Below are 17,986 nucleotides of genomic sequence, written 5' to 3' on the forward strand. Positions count from 1 at the left end.
GAACATCTGCTCAGAATGGCCAATCTGCTCAAAACATCAATTTTCATTCTCTTATTAAGGATACACTAAAATGAAGGCTTCCTTAGAAGGAAATTGACTTATGATCATTGTTAAAAACAAAATAATTATGAAGTAAGATAAATTCCCATACCCCTGAAACTTTGAAAAAATAATATACATGTAAATTTCCACTTTAAAAAAAGATAAACCAGTTTAGGGAAAAAGCTGTAAAAGATAAATAAAGCAAATGACAGAGACCCAGAGAAAAAGACAGAGAACATTCTTAAAGGGAGATAGTTTGAAGTATATCAATCCCTTTACCTGATGCTGTTGCCAGTAGGCTGTCTGAATCACATGGTCTACAGGATGAAGCACTAACAGGGTTTATGGAGGAGCTACAGGCAATGGTGGTGGGAATGATAAAGGAACTTTCTGAACATGCAGGTTGGTTCAGTCCAGGGGATTGGGAAGGCCAGGCACCCACCTGAGATGTGGCCATGGCTGGTATGGCACAGCCTGCAGATGCCATAGATATATCTATAGTTGGTTTTGGTGGCAGCTGAGGTGAGGACTTAGAAATAATTTCCTCATTTATTACCCTGATTCCTTGTGGTGAACTGGAAGGAGGTGAAATCACGGTTTTGCTGTCAAATTTTACACCTATATTAGAGGATCGACTACTATCCATAATAACTTTAAGCTGTGGGTGTGGTGGAGAAGGAGTTTGCGAAAGCCCTGGCTTTTTTGGAGGAATAGGTGGAGGATTTCCTCTGTCAATTCTTGATACATTGGGAGTCTTTAAACCCATTCTACCAACTGGGGGATAGGTGCCAACTTCCACTGAATGTGACATTCCAGGCCGCAAAGCAGCACGACCTTGAGGACTTGTAAATCTTGAAAGGACTTGGGTGACAGTATTCCGAGCTAGCTGTTTGGCAACTAGGTTGTCACGACTAGTGGGAGACACATCCCTTGATGGAGGGCTTTGGGTAGTGTTTCCGTTTTGGTCTTGATCATTAGCATTAGCTTGAAATCTAAATCTAGCTGCTTGGACTCGAGGATTTAGGCCTGGATGCACAGTAGTGTTCGCAGACTGTGACTGTAAACTGTGCACAGACGAAGCTAGTGAGTAGTTCTGAGATGCAATACTTGATGCTGGAGAAACAGAGAGAGCAGCATTACTTGGAAAGGGGGAAGTGTTATTTGTTAAATCTGGTGATGAGCCAGTACTTGGCCCATTTTCCTCAATTCTGTTTTGACTTGGAGTCAGAACAGGAGTTGTGGATGGGACAATCAGTTCACTACAGGAAGAGTGCCTATCAATGACTGGTTTCACAAATGCTGCATTGGAGGATACATTCATTTTTGTACTGCCAGAAACCAAAGAGTTCACTGCTGAAGGTTTTACAGGCACAGTCAAAGGCAGCTTCCTAACATTTTCAGTGCTAATGTCTGTCGGCGTTGTATCTGTTTGACAGGCAATAGTTCTTAAAGCTGGGACTTCTGTTCCAACAGATACAGAAACAAAACCCTTATCTTTATTTCTACAAGTGAGAGAAAGGTTTGGTTTACAGTCATTTTCCTTTTTTAACTGCTCAATCATTTTTCTCATTTTCTCTCTCTCTTCTTTGAGGTCACTGGTATGTGCTTCCTCTCTGTTAAGTTTGGCACGCAATTGCTCCCTTTCTGTGTCAAACTCAGAGAGCTGTTTTTCCATTTGAGCTTCCATTTGTGTACTCCTTTGTTTCTCAGCTGCAAGAGAGTCCTCCAATTCATTAGCTTTTTTTTTTTTCTTCTTCAAATTTTGACATTATTTCTTCCAGTTTCTGGGCTTCCTCTACAATTTTCCCAGACAACTGTTTACATTCTTTCACTAGCATCAATACGACGTGTTTATTCTTGCCATGTTCTTCTTCAAGACGAGCAGACAACTTCTTATGCTCCAGCTCAAGCATCTGTAACTGAGACTTTTCCATTTCCAACTGAAATAAAAATGTATAGGTAAATTCTCATTAACATACAAAATACAGCTTTTCAACTTGGTATGTTTTTAACATGACATTGTTGTTTCAACCTTTTAAAAAACATGCTGTATTACCTAAGCAAATTCCAGTATTCTACCATTACATGAAAGTTGAGGTACAAAATGTTAGAATATTTGAGGACTAAACCAAAACAATCCAGAAAAAATTTTATTTGAAACCAAAAATGATTTTCTTCAGTTACTTACTCAAACGAATGAGGGGGGGAAATCATTTCGGTTTCAAAAAACACCCAAACTGAAAAAAACAAAGCAAAACTAAATGTAAGACGATTGTGTTTAATTTCCGGGGTGTTGTGTATCCAAAACAAAATTTTGTGATTTTTCATTTTGTTTCATTTTCATATGGTTTTCACCTTTTTGCCTTTTTTAAAAAATAACGTAAGAACGGCCGTACTGGGTTAAGACCAAAGGTCCATCTAGCCCAGTATCCTGTCTTCAGACAGTGGCCAATGCCAGGTGCTCCAGAGGGAATGAACAGAACAGATAATCATAGAATCATAGAATCATAGAATATCAGGGTTGGAAGGGACCCCAGAAGGTCATCTAGTCCAACCCCCTGCTCAAAGCAGGACCAAGTCCCAGTTAAATCATCCCAGCCAGGGCTTTGTCAAGCCTGACCTTAAAAACCTCTAAGGAAGGAGATTCTACCACCTCCCTAGGTAACGCATTCCAGTGTTTCACCACCCTCTTAGTGAAAAAGTTTTTCCTAATATCCAATCTAAACCTCCCCCATTGCAACTTGAGACCATTACTCCTCGTTCTGTCATCTGCTACCATTGAGAACAGTCTAGAGCCATCCTCTTTGAAACCCCCTTTCAGGTAGTTGAAAGCAGCTATCAAATCCCCCCTCATTCTTCTCTTCTGCAGACTAAACAATCCCAGCTCCCTCAGCCTCTCCTCATAAGTCATGTGCTCTAGACCCCTAATCATTTTCGTTGCCCTTCGTTGCACTCTTTCCAATTTATCCACATCCTTCCTGTAGTGTGGGGCCCAAAACTGGACACAGTACTCCAGATGAGGCCTCACCAGTGTCGAATAGAGGGGAACGATCACGTCCCTCGATCTGCTCGCTATGCCCCTACTTATACATCCCAAAATGCCATTGGCCTTCTTGGCAACAAGGGCACACTGCTGACTCATATCCAGCTTCTCGTCCACTGTCACCCCTAGGTCCTTTTCCGCAGAACTGCTGCCGAGCCATTCGGTCCCTAGTCTGTAGCGGTGCATTGGATTCTTCCATCCTAAGTGCAGGACCCTGCATTTATCCTTATTGAACCTCATTAGATTTCTTTTGGCCCAATCCTCCAATTTGTCTAGGTCCTTCTGTATCCTATCCCTCCCCTCCAGCGTATCTACCACTCCTCCCAGTTTAGTATCATCCGCAAATTTGCTGAGAGTGCAATCCACACCATCCTCCAGATCATTTATGAAGATATTGAACAAAACGGGCCCCAGGACCGACCCCTGGGGCACTCCACTTGACACCGGCTGCCAACTAGACATGGAGCCATTGATCACTACCCGTTGAGCCCGACAATCTAGCCAGCTTTCTACCCACCTTATAGTGCATTCATCCAGCCCATACTTCCTTAACTTGCTGACAAGAATGCTGTGGGAGACCGTGTCAAAAGCTTTGCTAAAGTCAAGAAACAATACATCCACTGCTTTCCCTTCATCCACAGAACCAGTAATCTCATCATAAAAGGCGATTAGATTAGTCAGGCATGACCTTCCCTTGGTGAATCCATGTTGACTGTTCCTGATCACTTTCCTCTCCTCTAAGTGCTTCAGGATTGATTCTTTGAGGACCTGCTCCATGATTTTTCCAGGGACTGAGGTGAGGCTGACCGGCCTGTAGTTCCCAGGATCCTCCTTCTTCCCTTTTTTAAAGATGGGCACTACATTAGCCTTTTTCCAGTCATCCGGGACTTCCCCCGTTCGCCACGAGTTTTCAAAGATACTGGCCAAGGGCTCTGCAATCACAGCCGCCAATTCCTTCAGCACTCTCGGATGCAATTCGTCCGGCCCCATGGACTTGTGCACGTCCAGCTTTTCTAAATAGTCCCTAACCACCTCTATCTCTACAGAGGGCTGGCCATCTCTTCCCCGTTTTGTGTTGCCCAGCACAGCAGTCTGGGAGCTGACCTTGTTAGTGAAAACAATCATCAAGTGATCCATCCCCTGTTGCTCATATAAATATAGCAAATTTACTATTCACTGAAAAAACGTCACCTAGCTCTACTGATGGCAATACAACCTAAACCACTTCAGTATTTCCCTATCAACCTCATATACACATCAAACAAAAATTGCTAACTAGCACTTCCCATGCTGCAGCATCCTCTTCCTTCCTATGCTGTTTATCTGAATGACTGGCTAAAAAAATTAAAAAATTCTGCATTCTCCGAATACCCTTATAATTTCTTTAATTTGACCCTATGATCTTACTATGCAGCCTGAAAGTCTCTCCCTTTCACCCCACCATAACCACCACAAATTAAGAGGTTAACCTTACTTACTGTACATGTGCAGAAAGATCAAGAACCACTACAGTTTTGAAGTGCATTTACTTATTTAATATTTTTACCAACTCTGGGAAAATATTTACAGGCAACTAAAAGTTTAGTGCTTGCAAACTTGAAAGTTTCACTCTGATTTCAGTAAGAAAGTTGTTTCCTGCTTCCATCTTACTAGAATTTTTCACTTTCCAGCAATTAACAGTTTGCTGCACAGATGGATTAAGAGCTGATCTATAGAGGGTCAGAGCAAACAGCAATATACTTAAAATGAGCTCACTTGGAATAACTGCTTCACTTCAGTACTTCTGATTATTAAAGAGGTAGGAAGGATTTTATGTTAAACTAGATAATAAATGACACTCATTTCAGAATTGTAAGAAAATACTGTACAGTAAATATATTTCATGTAAACTATAATCTGGGGAATCAGATGGCCAGGGGATTGGTAATGGGATATGGAGCATTTCATCTTTAAGTCAGTGTGTTTTGGCCTTGGTTGCTATCAAAAGAAAGTCATTACAGTATGATGACTTTTTGAGGAGCCTGCTGTTACCCAATGGTATCCCAGGTCCTCCTCCAGTAGAAGACTGACAGTTTCTTGGACAGCTTCTGAAATGTTTTCCTTATTCCTGCATGTGTGCGCTCTCTCTCTCTCTCTCTCTCTCTCTCTCTCTCTCTCTCTCTCTCTCACTATCCTCTATTTTGTTTCAAAGGTAATAAATACAGTTTTTCTTAGGGTTGTTCAGTTAGTCCTCTACTGTTATCTAATACTTAGTGGAAACAAAACTTGTATCACATCAGGAGGGGAACAGAACAGGGAAAAGGACTGCAGGTCAGAAGTCTGATTCCACTTGCTGTCGCTCATTTTTGGAGGCTACATTTTACCCATTTGGTAAGTCCAGTTCAGATACACAACAGAGAACTCTGTAAAGGGAAGGAATGTTAGGTAAATCTTTTGGAGGGATATTCTTCATGAAAGTCTGTCTCAACTCCCCAACATTTTAATTAGTGTTCTCTTGCTTGAAAATTTTTCCTCTGCTTTGTTGGGAGGAGGAAAGAGGGCAAAAAGTTTATGCGGGGGGAGTGGGTGTATGTGATGTTGATAGGGTGACCAGATAACAAGTGTGGAAAATTGGGATGGAGTTGGGGGCGGGGGGTGGTAATAGGTCCTATATAAAAACAAAGCCTGTAGTATTGGGACGTCTTATCACCCTAGATGTTAACAACTGTGGTAGATGTTTTACATACAGTAAAATTTTATTGGTGTGCCTGATCATCATGAGGATGGTCAAGTTAAAACAAAGACATTATGACTAACCAAGCTCCTACATTACAAGTTTCATTTTGATCTCCCATATCAAAAGAGGTCCTCAGACTGCAGTGGCTAAAACTAAAGCTCTAGATTTACTAGTGACAGGAGCCCAATGATGATTTAACAGCAACACCCAGCATCACACAACCCATCCTGCCCCCCTCCATTGGCCCAAACTAGTTTGCTCTTCATTAACAAGAGAGTATTCAGTAGCAGTATAAAAAGGATAATAGGAAATCCAAAGGCACTGCTAAGTGAAGAGTAGCAGCAGCATTTGTCAATGATAGTACACCAGCAAATATTAATTTACCGTGATTTATCAGATTGCAATTAGGACTGTCCCTGAGACTTCGGTTACAGTCAACCACAGGCAGAAAATCATGCTCCTTGTCCAGCAAAAGTCATTCCATTTGCCATTTTACCACTTAGGAATTAGCACCTTCGTGTGCAAACCTCTCCAGCAACAGCTGTACTAATGCTACTAGAGTGACTGAAAAAAGTCATGGAAAAGATAAATATGACAGAGTCTGACACTGTAGATTATTTTACAATAAGAAAGTGTCTCAGTCCTCTGCAGACTACCCATATTACGTTAACCCAACTGAAGACAATAGATTACACTGAGCATTACTGCATATTGGGAGGGAGGTTGGTTTTGTACGTTAACTGAAATAAAACTAACTTATTTTCAAGTTGTTACAGACACAGTTAATAATCTAATATAGCTGAAGTTGCTAGTAACTCAGAACCTGTCAATAGGCACTCCAGAGCTCACAGATCAAATTAACATCCAGGGAAAAGGGAAAACCGCTATCCTTTAATAATAGCTTTTATATAATGAATTCATATACAGCTAACCTGTGAATAAGCTGAAGCATGCAACATTGTCCTCATCAACATTCAAACTGTAGCATCACCAAGAACCAAGCAAGTTTTACTCAGCTAATACTGCAATACATCAGATTGTTATGCATAGGAACCAAAATGCTGTAATGAAGTATATTTATCATAATGACTTGGCAAAGCATATGTAAACAAAGAAGAAAGTTTGGTTTCAAGTGTCATGCAACTGATCTAATTACACTGAGCTGTCAACTAGCAGCATCTATTATCTGACACATCAAGCTAAAATTAGTTCTTAGCTTGAAGCCCAGGAATGCTCTCATCCAAGTTTCAAAAGTGGTTGCTTTGGTCCTGCTTCCAAATATTGTTCTCGGCTGAAAGGACTCCACTCTTCAAAAGCCAAAGACCACTTTCTTCCCTCGTTCTATTGTAAAATATCTTTATATAAGGCTTCTACCTGAAAGGTTTGTCATCTTCTTTGCGGGAACAGCATTAATAAGCTGGATCAGGCCTGTAAAGCCTCTTGTTAACAAAAGTAATAGATCACTCTCTAATTCTTTTCCCTGTGAAGATATATCTTTAAAATCAAACTAATGCTAGCTGACTGTATAGGCAATTGGGCTCCACCTCTGCATGATGACATTAAGGGAGAAGTGGGAGATGCACTGAAAGATTCCCCCCAACAAACTTTTATACAGAACAATGAATCAAGTAAATTTAAAGTGCATCCCAAAGAATAATTTCATTAACAGTCCCAGCAGATGAAATTGTGGAAAAGCAACATCACTTGCCCCATAACCTCAGCCGTGCAGAACACAATGCCATCCACCGCCTCAGAAACAACTCTGACATCATAATCAAAAAGGCTGACAAAGGAGGTGCTGTGGTCATCATGAATAGGTCGGAATATGAACAAGAGGCTGCTAGGCAGCTCTCCAACACCACTTTCTACAAGCCATTACCCTCAGATCACACTGAGGGTTACCAAAGAAACTACACCATCTGCTCAAGAAACTCCCTGAAAACTCCCCAAATCCGCACAGACACACCCCTAGAACCCCGATCTTGCTACCCAAGATCCATAAACCTGGAAATCCTGGATGCCCCATCTCCTCAGGCATTGGCACCCTGACAGCAGCATTGTCTGGCTATGCAGACTCCCTCCTCAGGCCCTACGCTACCAGCACTTCCAGCTATCTTCAAGACACCACTGACTTGCTGAGGAAACTACAATCCATCAGTGATCTTCCTGAAAACACCATCCTGGCCACTATGGATGTTGAAGCCCTCTACACCAACATTCCACACAAAGGTGGACTACAAGCCATCAGGAACAGTATCCCCGACAATGTTCAGGCAAACCTGGTGGCTGAACTTTGTGACTTTGTCCTCACCCATAACTATTTCACATTTGGGGACAATGTATACCTTCAAATCAGCGGCACTGCGATGGGTACCCGCATGGCCCCACAGTATGCCAACATTTTTATGGCTGACTTAGAACAACGCTTCCTCAGCTCTTGTCCCCTAATGCCCCTACTCTACTTGCGCTACATTGATGACATCTTCATCATCTGGACCCATGGAAAAGAAGCCCTTGAGGAATTCCACCATGATTTCAACAATTTCCATCCCACCATCAACCTCAGCCTGGACCAGTCCACACAAGAGATCCACTTCCTGGATACTACGGTGCTAATAAGTGATGGTCACATAAACACCACCCTATACCAGAAACCTACTGACTGCTATTCCTACCTACATGCCTCCAGCTTTCATCCAGATCACACCACATGATCCATTGTCTACAGCCAAGCTCTACAATTCAACCGCATTTGCTCCAACCCCTCAGATAGAGAAACATCTACAAGATCTCTATCAAGCGTTCTTACAACTATAATACCCACCTGCTGAAGTGAAGAAACAGATTGACAGAGCCAGAAGAGTACCAGAAGTTACCTACTACAGGACAGGCCCAGCAAAGAAAATAACAGAACGCCACTAGCCATCACTTTCAGCCCCCAACTAACACCCTTTTTCCCTGCCTGTCCTTTCTGAGCAAGTTGCCCTGTCCTGTTTAAAACCGGTTCAGAGATGACAACAGGTGCATTGGCAGATCAAAACATGGTGAACAGTTGGTTGGGTCAATGACAAGATATTCCACTGTCAAACAGATTCCACTGTCATGTGCGATGGTGGCATGAATGACCATAAAGGGGGTCTAGAAAACAAGCGAGCCAGATGAAAATAGGCATCCTGAAGATCCAAGGCAGCAAACCAGTCATTGTAATTTAACATGGGGAGAATAGTTGACAGAGTGACCATCTATAATCTCACATACCTGATATATTTGTTGAAGTTGCTGAGATCAAGAATGGGCCTCACCGCTCCTTTGATCAGGAACCAAAATTACTGGAAATAAAAGCCTTGACCCCAGTCCTACAGAGGAACTTCCTCTACCAGTCTGAATGCTAGCTGGGAACTTGGTTGAGGAGCAGCGTCTCATGAGAAGGGTCCTTGAAGAGGGAAGGGGAGAGGAGTGAAAAGGAACTGTCATGCTGCCTTACAGGAGGGAAGGACTGCCCACAGCGATGCTACAGGCAGTACTGCAGCTGCTGCTGCGGTGTACTGTAATGGCCTCTCTGCACTGCTGGAGTATACATTCCCAGCAAGCGCAGGGTGGGTCTTTAAATGAATGCAGAGAGTTTTATCAATCATCTTTTCTTGGGGAAAAAAAAAAAAGCACCTGACCTTTGAAGGGCAGGTTCTCAATAGTCTGCTGTATGTCGGGTGCAATGCCAGAATTTTGCAGCCCTCAGGGTTATCGCTGAGGCCATAATTCTGGCCAATGCATCAACCATGTCCAAAGCTGAATGCAAAGATATCTTGGCCACCAGACAGCTCTCAGCTACAAAGGCTCTGAATTCCTCCCTGGAAATTATGGTCCAAATGGAAATAAAAATCCTGTATAGGAAAAAAACAGTGTTTCTCTGAAGGCTTTGCCACGGGCGGCACTGAAGCCAGTGTACTCCAAAGAAACTTTGTAGCCTCTAGAAGGGCATCATTAATAGGGCTACCTCCCTGGAACAGACAGCTGGAGAATATTCAGCAACTTTTGAGTATTCTCCTACAAGAACTCTACCTGGATGCCCAAAGTAGCAGCCACATACTGCAAAAGGTCCTGATAGGTCCTGAAGTCATCAGGCACCGAAGGGGAAGAAGAACCTGGCACCAACACACCATCAGAAGATGATAAAGAAGCAGCTAACTGTGCCAAGGGATCGGTCCTGCCCCTGACTTGTTGAACCCAGGATGGGTTACTCCAGCAGACATCAAAGATTCTCATCCAATGTCTGAGTTTGTGACAGATCATCAGTCGCAGCCACTGGAGTGCAACCTCCAAGATGAAAGAACCTCCCATGGATTTCATAGAGGTCCCTGGGGATAAGGACAGGGCATTAGTGACATTGGTGACCAGAAGGCTCCAGGCCAGGTGTCCCATCCATATTATGGGAAGAGTGCCAATCTTGGTATGAGTGCTGTTCTGAAAACAGTACTCTATGCAGATCAGGCGATGGAGAGCAAGAGGATAACCCCAACCTGGATCCCAAGGAACCTTGGGTCTCTGAGGACAAGGGTGGGGCCAGACCCAAGGGTGCAAACAGCTAGTCTGACTCATCAGCCACTCAAGAGGGGAGAGATATTGGTGCTAACAATGGAAGTGGCATGGCTGACACTAAATACATTATAGTTGCCTCCCGTGCTGGGAGCAGTGTCAGTACTGAAGTCAGCCACGATGCTGGTGCAGCTTATGGGGCTGAGGTGGAAGACAGGGACTGCCACCAAAGCAACATTGATTCCAAGAAGTGCACTGGTGCCATGCCCAGTGCTGGCCTCAACTCAGCAGTCTGTGGCAGGGAAAGATCAGGCTATGATGCTAACAGACCCAAAGGTTCAGTGACATTCCCAGATGGTACCAACAAGACAGCGGATGCCATAATCCTGGCAAAGTCCTGGACTAGAGGGGAGCCCAAAACCGATAGGCAGAGTAGATCCTTTGCCACTTTGCACACTGCCAGCATGCAGACAGCAGGTGCCAACATCAAGGTCCTCAGTACCAGACTCAACAGACACATCCAGACCAGAGCCATAGTCAACAACACAGGTTCCTGCTCATCCTTACATGGTACTGGGGAGCAGTCTGAAGGACTGATTCATTCCACATGTCCACAATAGCACTGTGCCAGTTTGTATGTACTCTTCTTAGTGGAAGAAGAAGAGTCTCCACAAGACCTGGAGTGGTCCTGATTGGTCTTCTGAGACTTTTTCCTCAGCACACTCGAGGGGAGCACCAGCCCCAGATCGGGGTTCCATCACTCACTGAGCCCAAGGACAACATCCAATCCAACGTGGGCCTCAGTTCTGAAACAGGTCCCATGGCCTATTTGAGGAAGTGTTGCTTCAAACGAAGGTCTCTAGATACCAGAGTCCATATTGTGAACAATTTGCAAATTGAACACCGCTCTTTGGTGTGACCCTCACCCAAACAGAGCAAGCAACTCAAGTGGAGATCTCCCTCACCCCATGATGGTCAGCGTTTGAACCCAGGTCAGGTCACCACTAGGGTCCTGTAATGTCCCGAGTCTTGAACCCAAGCCTAAGTCACTGCAGAAAGCTACCACCTGGCTCCACCCAATGGCTACTGAAATCAGGTGGGCTGAGAAGCTATAGCCCCAGCCAAGGCACAACCCATGGGAACTCTGACTGGAGGATCACCTGGCTCCACCGATTGGTATAACTATGCTATTTAAGCTAGGAGGAGGAATAGGAAATTTGCCTGAGCAACAAGGTGGTTTCCTGTTGTGGCTGCATTGGGCCCTGCTTGTGCCTGCCTCCTGCACCCAACCCTGTTCCTGCTCTCCTCATGGATCCTGTCTTATTCCCACCTTCACTCCTGTTCCCATAGTGCTCCTGCTCCGTGCTTGATCCTTGCCTCTCCCCGTCCTTATGCATCGCTGCTAATCCTCAGTGACCAGTCCTGGCTCCAATCCCAGCCTCTGACTTCTGACCCTGACTCTGGCTTGACTCTTGGCTCTGGCATCTGACCTCAGCTCTAACTCCTGGTTCTCTCTCTTCCTTGCCCCCTGGCTCTGCTAACTGGCAGTTGACTCTGATGCTCACCCTTGGCTTAGCTCCCCAACCTAGAACTGAATACTGCTCCGACTACTAGGCCAGATTGCCTACATACTGGTCCATAACTGGTCCTAAGTAAAACTAACACCAAGAAGGGTACTAACTATACAACTGTATACAAAGAGAACTCTCAGCCAGTGAGAAGGGATTGTGAGGTGAAAACCACACAGAGCTCTGCCTCCAGCCTCAGGCAGTGAGAAGGAACGGTGGGGGGTAGGGGGGGCAGTGCCACCTCATATAGCCAGGGGAGGGGCTATGGCCACAAGATGCGAGGGCTGCCCCTTCAGGAACAGCTAGGCAAAGTTCTCTGGCTCCGATGTGCTGGTCACATGCACATCTATATGAAATACATTGCTGCCATCTACTTGAAGAAGAACAGCATGTAGTATTCAGGGTATAGGTGTACCATGGATTTATATAGTGACATAGTCTATAGAAGAACATATAGTCTAAATACACTAGAACAGGTTTGCTTGCTTAGTTATACCTAACGCAGACACACTTTATTCTGTCAAAAAAGAGTGCTTTTTCCAATATAGCTTATACCAGTCCCCCAAGTAAAATAAACAATATAGGGAAAAGTACCTTTATGCTGGTATAAATGTGTCTACACTAGGGTTTTTGCCAGTATAAAAACATGGCCAAAAAAACCCCTAGCCCACTCCACACCCTATCCAACATTATTATAACCAGCACAAAATTTCTAGTGAAGACCTGGCCTAATTTATTCAAAGGATTTCACAGAGAAGAGTACTGCAGTTCCAGACCCTTTCACTACATAACTTTTTGAAATAAAAACATCTCTTATGCAATTATTATTGATTAAAATGTGATACTACATTTCTCATTTCTAGCAATCATTTTCCTAACGAGAAACTAATGGAGAGCCAAATGTAAATTATGCTGGAGAATAGTATTTGAAGAAAAAAAAACTGTGATATTAATGGAAGAAATTAAAAAATCTAGAAAACTTTGTGGACAAACTTGGAATCTAATGCACCAGTTACCTCAGAAAAGGAAACTATTAAGAGCTGTGATATAGCTTAGACATGCCCTTGATTTTTAGGGTAGCAAATAGAATTTATTAAGAATGGTTTATTACATGTTTCTTCATACACAAAGCAGAAACACTGGAGCAGAAAATTCTGTCAGAGGGTATGCCTACACTGCAATAAGTCCCACAGCTGGCCCAGGTCAGCTGGCTCAGGTTGTAGGGCTAAAAATCTGCAGTGTATACGGTCTGGAGCCTGGGTTCTGAGGCCCTGTGGGAGAAGGGTGCCAGGGAATGGGCTCTAGCCCTAGCCCAAACACCTACACTGCAGTCTTAGAGCTCCACAGCCCGAACCCCATAACCCCAAGTAAGCTGACCTGGGCCAGCCACACCTGTGCCATCAGTCTTTTATCACAGTGTAGATGTACCCAGCGTTGCATATCAATAACACAATTTCAAAATGGGAAAGAATTTTTTTGAGTATGACAGTAATCCTTTTTTGTTATGTTGGTTCCAAAAGAGTTCTCTCTGTATTCCTAATAGATTAATAGATTCATAGATACTAAGGTCAGAAGGGACCTTTCTGATCATCTAGTCTGATCTCCTGCACAATGCAGGCCACAGAATCTCACCCACCCACTCCTACGAAAAACCTCACCTATGTCTGAGCTATTGTTTTAAAGGATCAGAAATACGCTTTGTTTTTAAAATAGAAATTTATTTACTAATCTATTAAAAACAGAGCTGCTTGGTTTATAGTTATTCTGTCCTCATTTCATACATCAATAAATGATATCTGTACTTTATGCTGTTTAGTTAAAGCAGAAATTACGTAAAAGCAGCTATTTTAGGCTGAAACAGGGTTGGATTTAAAAAAAAAAACAGATCTGTTCCAATGTGGTACTTTCTTTTAACCCAGCACAGCTAGTACTGCAGAGATAAATAGTTCATGGGTTTGTAAGAGTTAAATCTCATTTCATTCATACGCAATCCTTAATTCATGGAACAACAATCTGCACATAAAATACCATCAGCAATTAGTGTTTGTACAATACTAAAGTGGATAATAATCTTAAAAAGTTAGTAGCTGTGATACCTTCTTTTGTCTGTTTTCAGCAGCAGCCAACTGAGCTGACATTCTCTCTTGCATTTTTCTGCAGTGAGACATGACAGCTTCTAAAATGGAGAGGGGGTTGGTACAGATGGACTTCTTTTCTTTACCACCAGCACCTGCCTCATAGTCTCTCTGCAGAGCCAGAAATGGGTCACTAAGATTAAACCTCCCATACCGCTCCTGGATAAAAACCTCCTTCCGGCGTGCCTAAAATATAAACAGATGAACAAAAACAGCAATTAATGGATTTTTCAGAGTACATCAATATACACAACAGCTATAAACCTAAAGGAGAAGGACAATAAATATTTACAGTTGTAAAAAATATTCTGTATGAGCACATTTATTCATAATTTATATCTAAATAGAAGTGGTCAGATATATTACACAAAGAGATTTTATTTTATTTTATCGAAGTAGTGTATCATATAAGCAAACAAAGTCTTCTCCATTTGACTACAGAAATTTAAATTCTCTGGAATGGTTTCAGGAATACCATAGAAGGAAGAACCTATAAAGTTGCTGATTTGCAGAGAAGAAAAGAAGGGAAAAGGAAAAAAAAAACCCTTTATTTCTTTATTGTAGAATGATTTTTAAAATTTCAGTTTACATAAAAGAATGACACTCAGGGTATGTCTACATAGCAAAGAAAAGCCTGCAGCTGGCCCACACCACTCCACTCTGGCTCATGGAGCTCAGGCTGTGGTCTGTTTCACTGCAGTGTAGACTTTCAGGTTCGGGTTGGAAGGTCCCAGAGCTCTAGCTAAGTCATAGCTGAATACAATGCAGTAACAACAGCACATGGATCTCAAACAAAACCAGAAATTTGGGTAGGCTGCCTAAAAGCCAATATCCACTTCTAATGACCTTTATCAGCAACTTTTCCCATTGAATTTGTGAAGTGAGGTTTCACAGGATTGGACATGTGGATGTGCAAAAAATGGCACGATAACAGGCGAAGGTGGGAGCCCATCCCCATGTGGAGAAGAGATGTTGAAAGATTTGTAGCCCCACCTTATTCTGAAAAAGCTGGTATGTACAGAAATAGGTACAAAGGGTATGTCTATGTTGTGATGTGGGCAGTGCAGACATGCTTTATCACTGGGAGAGTTCTCCCGGGGATAAAAAACCCCACCCCGAACGAGTGGTGGTAGCTTTATCGCCAGGAGCTGGGCTCCCGGCGATAAAGTGCTGTCCATACTGGCGCTTTTCAGTGCTAAAACTTTTGTCACTCAGTGTAGACTAAAGTTTTAGCACTGAAAGTGGCAGTGTAGACACAGCCTAAGTTTATAAGCACAATATCACTATGAGCCACTCACTGCTAGCAGGGAAGTGAACTTAAATGAAAGAAAACCTGACATTTGTCTGTATAATGTGGCTCAGGAAAAGCTTTCACTATTTTACTCAAGATCCAAAGAAGATCTCAGACACAAGGGAATGTATGACTGGAGGCTGAAAAGCATCAGGCCTCCTAAGTATCTGAAGAGAGGTTGTAAAGATACTAGTCTGCTTGAGTGTAGTCCCTGAATGTGCAAAATATTTGTCAAATGGACCTAGGAGAAGTTAGGGTAGACTTTGAGTTAGACAGCGATAACAAAGGAAGTAGTACATATGTGAGGACAAAGGGAGCTCAGTTACAAACCTTTTCTGTTTGATACTGTGTTCCCTCCAGTGGAGATCTCTGATAAGTCAGGAAAATCAGACCATCTGCTCAGACACACCAGGCCTGCAAAGCCTTATTCTTCAGAAGCCACATTTGTCAGGAAAAGGATTCTTTGGTTGGAATGGAGAAAGATACCCTGGGTTTTCAGTGATTATCCAAGAGCAGATTTTTAGACTGATGAAAAAATAAGAACTCTTGGCCAATTAATAAGATCTCATTACAATGTGGGTCCTATTTGAATGCTTGTATTTTTAATCTCTTGAGGTTTGCCTTTGCTACCGTAAGTACTGGTAGAAAGACATATCTGAGCCTCTTCACAGAGGACAGGGAAGTTATGCCTTGCAAATGTGATCTCCTGTGGGATGCCAGAAGAAGACTGGAAACAGAGCAGGATTTGGTCTGCATGATAACATGTTTTCCCTCTGCTTAAGCACATAGCAAGTAAGAATGTTAAGAACCATTTGGCCTGATTACTTGTTTGAAGTAGGATCACCCTTCAGGATATCACAGGTCTTTAAGTTGTTCAGTACTGTTGGTTTCTAGTATGAAGAGGTGTATGACCTGTATGAAAAAAACCAAATCCTCTGAGTAAGAATACCCCTCATCCTCATAAAGGAGTGTTTTTGGACCACTGCAGAAACATACTTAGCATCAGATCTGCTGTTACTAAGCAGAAGCCATCACTCCTTAGGTTAGCTGCTTCACTCATTAAAGCATCAATTTCAACTGTTCCACTGATGTATCTGGGGTTCAATAAAAAGATAATTGTCACAGATCCTGCCGAGGACATCAGCATCAAGGTAAAGTGCTTCATATACAAATGCAAATGGCTCTTCAGGCAAGAGATGACCTAATGCAACAGCATTTTGTCAATGTTGAGATTGCTAAGGATTACCAAATACTTAAAACATCAAAACTGATCTACTACTCAGTTTCCCCATTAGTGCTCTGCACTTGCAGTCCAGATGCAATGGCTGAACTAGGATGCACCTGTGAGCAGCCAGAGCTTAATACAGGGCCTCCCATCTGAGCTTTATGCACATACCCAGGATATGTCAGTGACCACAGGAACTCCATTGGTGCTCCCAGCAAGGAGTTTTGGATACATCAGCAGATGGCTGGAACTGGATGCAAGGACTCCAGCAGCCCTTTCTGCCAGCAGCATATAGTATGTCACTCAGCAAATTTGACACAGAGGCTCCCACTGTATCTATGAGATGGCACTCTATGCCAGAAGCTCCATGCTTGTTGGTCTACTCCTGGAATCTGGCCAGTATGCCATAAAGACCTGGAAATATATAAGTAATTCAAAGCAAGAAGTTTCAAATGAAGATGCCAACAATCACAATGAAACTCCAAGGTAAAATGCTAACACTGACACAACAAAGCACTGAGGGAACAGTGCCAAAAAGCCAAGGCAAATTCAACAAAGGACTAGAGACTGGAATCCTGAAGTGCATGGAGAGTTCCACCTTTCCCAGGCTAGGAAACTAAGACCAAGGAGTGGCCTGCACAGATGTAATTTGTACAGAAATATTTTTAAATGCATTTTTCAGGGTTTTTTTTAAAATACACTCTACTTTGTAGATTTCTGGAGATCATCTGCCAGATTCAGTGGAAAAAGCAGATCAACTTCCAAGAAATTATCTGTTTCCCTGCATTTAGAAAAAGTTAAATGAGTGTTAGGGAGAAAGTATATTAAATACAATTTGTCATTTTATAGACTGTAGTGGAGAGACTCCACTGTTCCATTTTTCAGGCCAATATTTAAAAGCTAATAACTGCCCTTTTTCTTATTATCAAAATGAAAGATGACTTAAATCAGTACACTTTACCTTAACAATTACCCCCAAAAATTGCTAATTAGCTCTTTTACTCCAGAAGTGTTTTCTTTTTCATTACAAGGATAGCTTTTGCTGGCTTCTAAACAAGTGCAGCTTTGTGACTCACAGGTGTCTGTGTTTCCTGGTGTTTCTAAATCCTGAAATCTTTATCACTTCTGGAGCATGCTCTCTCTTACACACTAAACAATGTACTGTACAGACAGCACAAATAGCACTATACATTGAAAGGTCACTATTTATAACTATACATGATTATATTTAGCTTTACACAGTTGAAATTTTTAATAGTTTAAGAAGTATTTAGCATTTGACTCGTATGATAAAACATTTTCATGTTAAAATATAGCTTGAATACGAACAGACAAGTCATACATAGAATGTATACTTCTCCCACTGAAAGTATCAGACTTGTACACAGATTCTCCACTGCACCAACATCCATGTTTTATAATTTATCTAATAA

At 42.5% G+C, this 17,986-nt stretch overlaps 1 protein-coding gene across 1 annotated transcript in view; it reads right to left on the minus strand.

The window, feature by feature from the left end:
* CTTNBP2 (cortactin binding protein 2) overlaps positions 1–17,986 on the minus strand; it is a 187,461-nt gene that overhangs the window by 116,435 nt on the left and 53,040 nt on the right. Inside the window, 3 exon segments of the mRNA XM_038387405.2 lie at positions 322–1,789; positions 1,791–1,982; positions 13,999–14,223. Of these exon segments, the coding sequence (XP_038243333.1) occupies positions 322–1,789; positions 1,791–1,982; positions 13,999–14,223 (1,885 nt within the window).

The sequence above is a fragment of the Dermochelys coriacea genome, chromosome 1, assembly GCF_009764565.3.
Source record: "Dermochelys coriacea isolate rDerCor1 chromosome 1, rDerCor1.pri.v4, whole genome shotgun sequence".
Classification (NCBI taxonomy): domain Eukaryota; kingdom Metazoa; phylum Chordata; order Testudines; family Dermochelyidae; genus Dermochelys; species Dermochelys coriacea.